General features: G+C 43.1%; 1 protein-coding gene across 1 annotated transcript; it reads left to right on the forward strand.

Moving 5' to 3' along the window:
- Window positions 1-303: 303 nt before the first annotated feature.
- abcf2b (ATP-binding cassette, sub-family F (GCN20), member 2b) lies at window positions 304-11,194 on the forward strand. Its single transcript, XM_083658216.1, has 15 exons — window positions 304-365; window positions 1,300-1,465; window positions 1,704-1,916; window positions 2,676-2,858; window positions 3,288-3,459; window positions 4,807-4,902; window positions 5,004-5,106; window positions 5,390-5,485; window positions 6,901-7,020; window positions 7,656-7,745; window positions 7,837-7,947; window positions 8,036-8,098; window positions 9,833-9,961; window positions 10,127-10,330; window positions 10,586-11,194. Exons 2-15 carry the CDS (start codon window positions 1,312-1,314, stop codon window positions 10,703-10,705), a joined length of 1,854 nt encoding a protein of 617 aa, XP_083514342.1. The 5' UTR covers window positions 304-365; window positions 1,300-1,311; the 3' UTR covers window positions 10,706-11,194.
- The last annotated feature ends 782 nt before the right edge of the window (window positions 11,195-11,976 follow it).

The following is an 11,976-nucleotide window of genomic DNA, read 5'->3' on the forward strand; positions in this document are numbered from 1 at the left end:
AAATAGCTGGATATCACGAAGGTCTGCCTGTCCGTCCATACTTAACAGTACTAACGCTATATCTTTCATTATATTGTATCTTTCATTTACTTAATTGGGGATATTGTGTGTCTCCCACTGAGTCAATCCATATGATGCATAAACTAGCAGGACATTTTACTGCAGTCCTAACCTCGCGTCACTGCTAACCACGTCACTGCAGTCCCACGCACGCACGCAGGGGAGTGGGAGGGGCATGTGATTGTCACCGCCCTTCTTGACCATATATAGTCTGTCTGTCTATCTGGCGCTTTTAGCGACATCCACCCGGCGAAAAGTGGACACGAGACATCGCTGTGTGCTCCAGACCAGCATCAGATACCCCGGTAAGAGCGATATTTACGCTGTCTAGGTAGTTACATTTACAATTGTTAACAAATACAACTTGTCGTTGAAATAAATGTGCGTTTGAAAAACATTTAGTCGTCGCGAGGTTAGCCGGTTTAGGACCTTGTAACGTTTTAGCTGGGCCTTGCCTCAAGCTAACGTTAGCATGCGAACGCAGATTAACTAGGCCTGTCAAATGTAGCTAACGTTTGTTAGCTTGGCAAATCGGGGGTAAATTTGAGCTAACGGCGAGCTTATCAAACTTGATATGATGTATATGTATAGCAATGTACCTTACTTTACTAACGCTATTGTGGTGGAGACTGTCATCGGTTAAATTAAGATGAACATAGGATGAGTAAAGAGCCGGATGCTCAATTTCTTAGCGTTAGCTCCCAAGCTAGCAGCCTTTCTAATGAAAAGCCCACAACGTGCAAGCAAGCAGGTGGGGCTGTAATCAATTAAAAATTAGTTTTTGGTTAACGTTAAAACCATTACGTTAACGTCAAAGTAATTACTGAGTGACCATACAGTAGCGTCGTAACGTTAGGTCTTCGGTAATAAAAATAAATAAACCAATGGAAACCTTAACGGAATTAATTGCTAGCAGTCAGCCAGCGTGGGCCCAGTTGCCGGTGTCATGCCGACATATGGACATTGACTGGAAACGTTAGCTCATTGTTCTGCTTTTAATTGCGCTTTTTCTATGTAGTCAAGACGCTTTCAATTTCAAATTTCAGTTGTTTACTGAATAGTGTGTAAATGTGTCTGGTATAATGGGACTGTTATGTAATCTATTTTATTTATTTATTTATTCTCTAGCTACTGAGGAACTGCTGGAATTGCCTTAAGAATTACTGGCAACATAACATGGCATTAAAGAGTGACACTTTTTGTGTATCCCTTTTCCTGATCCCTGGTGTTGTTGAATAGCTTTGAGCAAAAATGCCATCCGACTTGGCCAAGAAGAAGGCAGCGAAGAAGAAGGAGGCTGCCAAGGCCCGCCAGCAGAAGAAGAAACCCGATGAGGAGGAGGAGGAGGAGGAACAAACAGAGACCCAGGAAAATGGAGCTGAGAACAATGGAGCCGAGTACAATGGTGAGAGAAAGATGGAAGGTTAAATTGAATTCCCATTTTATTTTGGGTTGTGAGTTATGGTCCTCAATAATGTCTTTGGGTTAGTCCTAGCATTGATTTAGCATTATCTTGTTTGTTTGTCAAGCAATTGGCACCAGAAACTGTTGTTACTCCTAACTTTTAATAAGTGGCTCTGTTTTTAGAATAATTTGTAGCTCCAAATCTGCACAAAATAGCTAACAGGATTTTGGTTTGGCAGGGATTGCCAATTTGACGAAGGAGCTGGATGAATTTGAGCTGGCGAAGACCGAGGCGCGGGCAGTCACAGGGGTGCTCGCTTCCCACCCCAACAGCACTGATGTCCACATTAGCAGCCTGTCGCTCACCTTCCATGGCCAGGAGCTGCTAGCAGACACCAGCCTGGAGCTCAATTCAGGCAGACGCTATGGGCTCATTGGCCTTAACGGCACAGGTAACAGGGGATTTCAGATTTCCTACAAATGCAGAGTTGGTTGCTTATACTTCCAGTATACAGCATATGCCAGGATATAGCCTGGTGGGGTTGGGAGATTGCCAGTGGGCACCTCCCACCACAGATGTTTGATTTATTTGGTCCATAACATCTCTAGAAGGCTAAATGCCTTCTTCCACACCCAACTTCAACATGAATCGGAACTGTACCTCTACACTATTCTGTCACCACACTTAAAGGAACACTCCGCCCATTTTCAACCAGCTTTGTATCATCAGTAGTATATCAGAAAACTGTAAACGGGTTTGAAGTCTCATTTAATTTGACAGTTATTGAGTGTTAAAGTGTGGACCAGTGACATCACTGGTCCACACTAACTCAAATGACTAACTCAAATCAACTCTCAATAACTGTCAAACTATTCATCATTCATCTAGTTTGACAGTTATTGAGAGTTGATTTGAGTTAATGAGTTATTATTTTAACACTCAATAACTGTCAAAATAAATGACAGACTTCAAAACAGTTTACAGTTTTCTGATATACTACTGATGTTCTAATGATACAAAGCTGGTTGAAAATGGGCGGAGTGTTCCTTTAAGCTTGCACCGGTTTCAAAATATTACACATAAGTGACTTGGCTTGTGGGCAGTAATTTTCCCATTTGAGATGTGGCTGTTTACAGAATGGATTCCTGTTGTTGCATACTCTAATTATTCAATGTATTCTCTACTTCTGTATGCAACTTTTGTCCGTCAGGAAAATCTATGCTGTTGTCGGCAATCGGGCATCGTGAGATTCCCATTCCAGAGCACATAGATATTTACCACTTGACCAGGGAGATGGCTCCCAGCGACAAGACTGCTCTGCAGTGTGTCATGGAGGTGGATGAACAGAGGATCATGTTGGAGAAGGAGGCAGAGAGACTCGCCCACGAGGACTGTGAGTTACCTTGTAACAAACTGCAGGATTTGTACTTAATTATCCCAGTGGGAAATGTAATTGTTACAGCAGCAACACACTTAAAACATGAACAACACAACAGAATGCTAAAATACAGCTAATCTATATATAAAATTGAGTATATGTCATCAGTGATATAATGGGGCACACACAAGGAGGCATTGTGACATCACTGATGCAGTAACATTTAGTAACACAACAGTAACACAAACGCACACAGGCAGGTGAGGGCACGCAGCGCCCGAGCCTAGTATATCACTGTATTTGCCTTTTGAAACAGAAAATTGAACATGTGGTTGCTGCCCCACATTCACTTGGTGCACATTCACTTGGTAGTACAGCTTTGCATCAGTCAAGGTAATATTGAGTGACTATTAATAGTGTGAAATCTCTCTTCTTCACCCATAGCTGAGTGTGAGAAGCTGATGGAGCTGTACGAGCGTCTGGAGGAGCTGGATGCAGATAAGGCGGAAGTGCGAGCCTCACGGATCCTCCACGGTTTGGGCTTCACCGCTGCTATGCAGCAGACGCAACTCAAGGACTTCAGCGGAGGGTGGAGGATGCGTGTTGCTCTGGCCAGGTAAAGGAAGGTTGATTATCATACCATACAATGACAGCATGTGGTACATTGGGGCCTCAATTTCAGCGTGGGTATTGTGCTTAATTGCATCAATTCCTGCAAATCCAGCACTTAGAATGCAGGAAATTCCTGCACACATTTGGCCTATATCTAATAATATTCAACCAATGTCTGCACCGGTGCGGGACGCTGATGCTTTATCAATGGACTGAGTCTGACACACCTGGCGTGCTCCCTCAGTCTCTACAAGGCAACAAGCCCCCCCCCTCTGCTGTGACAGCAGCAAGCAGCTTTTGCTAGCAAAGACAGATTGCAATCAGTGTAGGAAATTAGCCAGGGGCAAGGGCACAAATGACCAAAGAAATTTCAGAATGCCCCTAAAAACTGATCGAGCAGCAAAATTGCCCCCTAGGATGTTGATCATTTTATTTTCATTCAATGCATTTAATTTCCATCTCTATGAACTAGTTGCCAGAAGAAGATGGCAGACAGTGTTGTTCACATTACGCTTTAGCAACTTTGTGCACTAATTGATGTTTTTTTAAGTACACCAAAAAGTTTGTAAATGCCCTCGTTTTTTTTTAAGTGAAGTGGGGGCAAATTTCCCCCCAAAACATAAAAAAAATGTCCTACTCTGATTATAATGTTGTGAACTTGAAGGCATGCAAACATGGGCCAACACTTGCCGTTGTCGCGCAAAAACGACAGTTCTGGACGGAGTGGAGGGAGTGATGCGATGTTTGGAACCTGACCATAGATTGCAGATACGGAGGGGCTGTTAGGTGGACTGCCCTGTAGGGCTGTCAAAATTGCCCCAAAATCATGTTAGAATATTCCTTCTAATAAAAACATATTTGTTCAATTATATTCTAATATATTATATTAATGTTTTTAATTATTATTATTATTATTTTGTGTGTCCTGTCCAGTCCATACAATGGCAATCCAATGCAACAAGAGAGATTATATAACTACTTGGAAAGTTTATTTAAACGGAAAAAACATTTTACCAGTGCGTGAAACAAGAACCTGTGTCTAACATCGCCATCTCTATTATAATTGTTTTACACAGAAAATAATAAATAGTGGTCTTTGGCTATTGTAAGAAAAACTATAAAGGGAAATTCATTGCAACGCAAACAGAAATGCAAAACTTACTCACCATAATGAAACGCCATAATAAAGTGCATGGTGGTAAACGTTATTCCATTATTATACGCCACAAACAAACTATGGTAGGGATTTGTGGCGTTATGTGATATTTAGCCATGTGTCTCCTGTGTAGAAATGACCAATGTAAATGTTCACTATTGTTTAATTGTTCATTATTATCCTTTACTTGTCCAGAGCCTTGTTTATCAAGCCCTTCATGTTGCTACTGGATGAGCCCACGAACCACTTGGATCTGGATGCTTGTGTGTGGTTGGAGGAGGAGCTCAAGTCGTAAGTTGACCCGACCACATCATCTGCATTGGACTACCCTATGATCATCAAGTCGTCGAAAACAATTGCTACCTATTGAGGATCCGGCTCTTTCTTCTCAGGTTCAAGCGAATCCTTGTGCTCATCTCACATTCTCAAGATTTCCTGAATGGTGTGTGCACCAACATCACCCACCTGCATCAGAGGAAACTGAAGTATTACACGGTAAGAACGCTTTGCTTAAACCGCCATCTGCTGTGACCACTACCGACACCAGATTCCAAAATTGATTAGCACAGTAGCAGAAAGCAAACATGCTAAAATGCATTAGCATCTATCTGAATATGTTGCATATATGCACTCCATCATCTGTGATCTCATACAACCATATAAGGAACGTGGGGTGGACTGTTGCAAATTAGGCATGGGTATGCGTGTGCATTGCCCTGTGTAGCAGGTTTGTACTGCCATTGTTGGATGACTAAGCAAATCTATTTTTATTTTGAAGGGTAACTATGACCAGTATGTGAAGACCAGGGAGGAGCTGGAAGAGAACCAGATGAAGCGCTTCAATTGGGAGCAGGACCAGATATCGCACATGAAGGTAAATGGGGGACTCCGTGTGGTGGATATGTTTTACTACACTTAATGGAAATTAATGGAGTGAAACCGTTCCATGTATAGGTCCCCCAAATATGAATGCATCAGCCTGTGACCCCCCCCCCCCCCCCCCCCACAACACACTTTTGATCAGATTTGATCCAGTGAACCCAGTCTGAAAATATTTTTGCCATTGGTCATGATTTGATATATAATTACTTTCTATACTAAAGATGGAGAGGGGGGGATGAATCCTACAGTATGATCAAAATGGCAATTCGTATACATTCTGTCATTGTAATTGCTTCTAATGAGCGAACATATTCCTAAGTTAAATGAGCCTTTCTCTAACACATTGACTGCCAGCCTTTTTTCAATGCTGTAGGTAAGTTCTGCCAGGTTTTTTTTTGAGGATTCTAGGCTCATTTTACAAGAGCAGAGGATTCTTTTCTGTTAGGACTTCGTGAACACCAATCATCTAAAAATAACGAATAGAATGTGTGCTTTCTCTGTCTAAAAGAGTTAGTTTGTAGAGTTAGTACCGTAGTTATGTAAGCATTAGCAGTTGAATACAGCATGGTTTCAGCGTCTGAAAATTTATTCAGAGATAAACGGCTTTTTGTGAAATTCGATAGAACAGTCACTTTAACCATTCATTTTTGGCATCAGTAAGACCTAAACAATAGTTTTGAACAGTAATTTCCTCCATAACAGCAGGAAACTCCCATCTGCTCAACTCCTCCCTCCGTGGGCGTTCTTCTTGGCTGCAGCGCCGTGTCACATACACTTTCCTACCTGTGCAAATGCACTTTCTCATACTCTCGACCTCTCAAATAAATTTCTGAATAGAAATTAAATTACTCTAAATTAGAGCGAAAAAGAAACAAAAAAGAATGGGTTGAAAATCCCATTCTAAAAGCCTTTTATGGCTGTTTCCAATTTGGTGCTATTTTGCAAGGCAAAATTGCCTGCTGCACCACAAGCTTGTCGCCAGTCTCACTGCCCCGCTGCCGCTGTGCGTGTCTGCGTGGCCGCTCCCCGAGGAAGCCCGGCTGGACTCGCCCGCCTCCCGGAGCCCTGGCCGAGAGCTCCGATGAAGCCCCTGCGACTCTGGTCATATTTACGCTGCGTGCCTCAAAGTGTGCTCCATCCGCAATCCACCATGCAAGTTTGACATCCCGCACCGCCAGCAATCAGCGCGAAAACGAAAGTGTTTTCGCCCCATCCATTTTCATGATAATGGCTTCCATGCTGCTGTCTTGGCTTGCTTGGCTCGCAATAGTCTGAGCACATCCACCGTCAAAAAAAAAAAAATCGAAGTCGAAAGTCGTTGGCAGTCAACAGCTGGATATTGAAAACGTGTTAACACGTCGTTGGCAGTCAACGTGTTAACATCTACCTCTGTTCCTACCTCTTCAGAATTACATCGCCAGGTTTGGTCACGGCTCTGCAAAGCTGGCACGACAGGCGCAGAGCAAGGAGAAGACGCTGCAGAAGATGGTGGCGTCAGGTCTGACTGAACGAGTTGTGAGTGACAAGGTACAGTAATGGCAACTCACCAGTAGGCCAATTACTTCCTCCAAGAAATTGTGATACTGCGATCGCAAATTCAACCAATCACCGCAATATTTTCCCGGGCTTGCAATTTTGCCAAACTCCTCCACAAAAATAGCAAAACAGGTTTCCTCCTCTTGCAGTTTTTGCCAGTTCCCACAATTTTACCTAAAAATACTCGCATAAAACTTCACAAATGGCATCAAAATTTTTGAGAAAAGTGTTAGGTAGCGGGTGGGGGGAGAATCTCAATGTCTTTCCTCAACTTGCAATTGAGGGGGGGGGGGGGGGGTTGCTGGGCGCTGACTTCCGAGTTGTCAAAAACAGATTCACGCTGATCATCAGAGTGTGTGCGCCACAGCGTGCTGTCATGCACAAATCATGAAAGGCAGGAAAATACCAGGGATTTCATTTTAACGTTGCAACCTGAGGGGCAGATATGCGCTGTCGCTATGACGACCAGTTGTGGGCGGAGGGCAGATTGAGCGAGTGCTACTTGGGTTGGAAGCAGACGACTACTCCAGGTAAAGACGAGTACAGCCGACTTGAGACGAGCCGTACCATGCTGCTCCATGTGCTGTAGTGGTACTAAGTCCTTCCTCTGTTCCTCTCTCCCACAGACTCTGTCATTTTGTTTTCCTCCCTGTGGGAAGATCCCCCCTCCTGTTATCATGGTTCAGAATGTGAGCTTCAAATACAGCGACAACGCAGTGAGTAGTCTATTTCAGCATGCATGGTTTGAATGACACTGAAGTATAAATGTATTTCTCAGTCTCACTTATCTACTAATGTGTCCTGTAGCCACACATATATATAAACCTGGAGTTTGGTATTGACTTGGATACACGAGTGGCCTTGGTGGGGCCCAATGGAGCAGGGAAGTCCACACTGCTGAAGCTGCTGATGGGAGAGGTAGGTAGAGGTCCTTTTCCCACATTTACCTGCCCCGCCCCAAGACCAAGAGTGTTCATGAATTCTTATTCTCACCTTTTCTTGCCAGCTCCTACCCACTGATGGCATGATCCGCAAACATTCTCACGTCAAGATTGGCAGATATCACCAGGTAAGACACTGAGCCTGTTGATGGCTCCTTATTAAGCCTGCATGCAGACCTGCCAACCATGCAGCCAGTTTGGCATGAAAGTACGCTGGTATGATTTTGTCGTTAAAACTACGCAAAAGGCGTTGACGCCTGTGAATTCAATTGTGTATGGGTGCACTGGGCAGTAAAATAGTAAATGCATCCCAATCATTCAAATTCACTCAATGGAATTGCAATCCAATTTTCTCTCGCTCTCTCTTTTTTGTTTTTAAGTGCCTATTTATTTTTAATTTTTTAATTGCCCTAAACTGAAGTGACAGCTTAGGCCGTGTGTCCATCTAGCTTCTTTTTCTGACCGTTAAACGCTGGAAGTACGCTGGGGAGCGCTGATCTCAGTGCACAATATGCAAGGAAGCAGTCTGAAAGTAACGTTAGCTCAGTGTGGTAGCTAGCTTGATAGCTGACAGCTAACATTAGCTAACAACACAGTGATTTAACTCAACACTCACCAGAAATATTAAGTGTCTGGCCAATCTGCTCCCACAATTGAGCATTTCTCTGTCTGTTGTGATAGTTTCTCCATATGATTAGTTGCCAGAAAAGGAGCAGCCGACACCAGTGTCTTTCTGAAAAGTTAAAATATTTTAAGCTGGAAGTGCCGGGAGCCGGCGCACAAAAACATGGGAGCGCTGTGAAAATAGACGCTGGGCGCAGCGCACTTTCTCTAGATGTCCGTGTGCGCCCGCATACGCTCTCTCCTCATTGGAAACAACTGAAAAAAGAAGCTAGATGGACACACGGCCTTATATAGTATAAGCCTTATACTAAAAGCATAAGCAGGTGTACTCAAACTTTTGACTTGTGTGTGCCCAAAACACACTGCGGAGCGTCACACACGAGTTGCAACGCTCGGCGCCGGTGTATGGTACTCAAAATATTTTCTCAAGGTTGGCAGGTCTGCTGCATGTTTCAGATTCCAATGGATATTACCCCTTTCATCAACATTATTGGGGAATATTACAGTGAATATGTCCCGTTTCATCAACATGACTGGGCAATATTACAGTATGCCCGAAACGGATCTGTCCAGTTAAAGGAGGAAATTCACACCAAGCCTCATACACGGCAATGCTCTATGCCAGACCCGGGACTGACCTGCATATGAAAGTGGACTTTCTTCATGGTCACTATGGACTGTCGCTTTCTTAAAACATGATCAAATGCAGATTACAGTTTACATCTGACTAACACGGCGGGAGACATGACACTTTCATCTGCTCCTTCTATGGAGAGATGTTTTCTTTGACTTTCAAGCTGTTCTTTTGTAAAAGTTGACATTTTGTTAGCTTCTTTTGTAGCTGCATTTTAAACGCCACCCTCCTATTGTGTGGCTTTTACTTCATACTGGTCTAGAAAAACAAGCCAGGAAGATCTGGCTATCTTGACGGGCCTTCAGCACAATATGATACAGTATCCTGGGCCTCTGGGTAGTGTAGAGGTAAAAGCACTCCTACCACCGCGGAGACCCAGGTTCAATTCCCGGCAGCGGTACTCCGGCTGGGTCAGACACAATTGGTGTCTGCGGGTGGAAAGTCAGTGGGGTATGAGTCCTGGTCGCTCCACTGGTCGGTCGGGGTACCTGTTCGGGGGGAGGGGAACTGGGGGGAATAGTGTGATCGTCTTGCCTATGAAACTCCTCGCGGCCAGTTGTGTTGTGATAGTGTAACAGTTATGTGGTTTTGCATTGTGTTGCAGCATCTGACAGAGCAGCTGGAGCTGGACCTGTCTCCTCTGGAATACATGATGAAGTGTTATCCTGCAATCAAAGAAAAGGAAGAGATGAGGAAGATCATCGGACGCTACGGCCTGACAGGAAAACAGCAGGTAGAAATGAGATGCTTACTAATGGGAAAATTGATTTGTTTGATGTTTGTAAAATTATTTTTAATGGCCAAATTCATGTGCAACTATTCTTCTTATGTCTTACCCTGCAGTTTTAGTTACTGTAATCACTAACCGTTCTAACTATAATCCTCAAACTTCTTCCAGGTCAGTCCGATCAGGAACTTGTCAGATGGTCAGAAGTGCCGGGTTTGCTTTGCCTGGCTGGCCTGGCAGAACCCGCACATGCTGTTCCTTGACGAGCCGACCAATCACCTGGATATAGAGACCATCGACGCCTTGGCAGATGCCATCAAAGAGTTTGATGGCGGCATGATGTTGGTTAGCCACGACTTCAGGCTAATTCAACAGGTATGTTGAGTGCCTATGGCTCCCATCCAGTTTGTCTTAAAGACTAGAAATATTGAGCGCTTTGCGTGCTCATTACTAGTGTGCCTCTCTGCCTCGCACCTTTCACAAACATGCCATGCTCTCATACGCAGCTTGCCCGCTCAACTGGCACATGCACAGTTGAGCGTAACCCCTGGCCTTATAGTAGTGAGACACATTTAATTTACTTAATCCGCTATGGCTAGCACCATTATAATCCCCATCTTCCTGTTCCAGGTGGCTGATGAGATCTGGGTGTGTGAAAAGCAAACCATCACCAAGTGGAATAGGGGCATCCTGGCATACAAGGACCACTTGAAATCCAAGATCGCCAAGCAGCAAGCGCATGACATCTAAAGCAGCATCATCACTCACTTATCTTGCATTATGGATTTGACCTGCGAGCTCCTGAAGGGATGAGCAGTTTTTGCATATCAGGAAATGTCCTGAATTAGAGCTGAAACAATCTCTTACACATCTTATTGGACACGTCTGTTGTACACGATCTATTTCCATCTGTTTGACAACGATGCACCAATTCCCTCTCCCTTCACCTCAGGCTGCACTCTGATTGGCTGATTCACCTGAAGCATCTCAGTGCATTTTGGAATGCATTCCATTGTGCCGTCGTCATAGAAAAAGTTTTATTTTTCCAATGTGATGTTTTACCCTAATATGTATGCAGCTGCTTTTAGGTCTTTTCTGATATTTAAAAGTTCCCCCTCCCGTGTAAAAGAGCAGTTCCGCCTTATTTAACAATAATGTTAATGCAATAAGTGTCTGAATAAATGACAGAATTTGCAAGTCAACACAATATCATGTTTATGGATTTTTGAATAAATACAATGTTCAGATTTAGTAATTTTATTAATTCATCTTTGTTTCAAATGTACTGAATACAGTGCTCCTAATCAAAAGCAGTTTGGGAAAATAAACATTTTACATCTCTAAACAAAAGAGAGCAAAACTTTTCACCATTAAAGTTAATTTTGATTCTGGCATTTGAGCCCCATGGCTGCATAGATCCAACCTCATTTTACAACTGGTCAGGGTTCCTACACAATTATGATATTTGATTTGAGTATTTTCCAGGTCTGGAAAAGTATGAAAAAAGGTGACTTCATTTTTCTAAATAATTAAATTCTGAATTTAGACTAATTGACAATACAAGTAAGTGTTTTATCATGGCATCAGAATGTAACACAGTTGGATTTTGAAACCACTTAATAAATTAGTTAAACATCTTAAAACCAAAATCGGTCTCACTCCCGGGGAGTCAAAATATACCGATTTGTCATACACACACACCATTATTGCCGACACGAAAGGTAATATGTCGACGGACCATCTGGAGGTCTTGACATAACAGTCTGATGTTTAAGTAGATCAAAATTGTTTGACATCTGGTTCGAATCCCGAGCCACACCATAACCCCAACCAAGTTGCTTTGTTGCCTAAACCTAACCATTGTTTTACTTACCTAAACCTAGAGCTGGGCAGTAATTCAATATTATCGTTTAACATCTTTAAGTGGAATCATATTGTGATATGAAGATATTTTAATATGACACTTTTCTGATGTCTAAATTGATGAAAAGCAAATTTTATATATCACCCAGCCCTACATC

Source organism: Poromitra crassiceps, assembly GCF_964638095.1.
Source record: "Poromitra crassiceps genome assembly, chromosome: 2".
Classification (NCBI taxonomy): domain Eukaryota; kingdom Metazoa; phylum Chordata; class Actinopteri; order Beryciformes; family Melamphaidae; genus Poromitra; species Poromitra crassiceps.

Excerpts from the sequence above, each read along its gene's own strand:
- abcf2b (XM_083658216.1), top strand. The coding sequence starts at position 1,312 with ATGCCATCCGACTTGGCCAAGAAGAAGGCAGCGAAGAAGAAGGAGGCT. Across the intron at positions 3,460-4,806 it reads ATGCGTGTTGCTCTGGCCAG|AGCCTTGTTTATCAAGCCCT; the intron begins GTAAAGGAAGGT and ends TTACTTGTCCAG. Across the intron at positions 5,486-6,900 it reads ACCAGATATCGCACATGAAG|AATTACATCGCCAGGTTTGG; the intron begins GTAAATGGGGGA and ends CTACCTCTTCAG.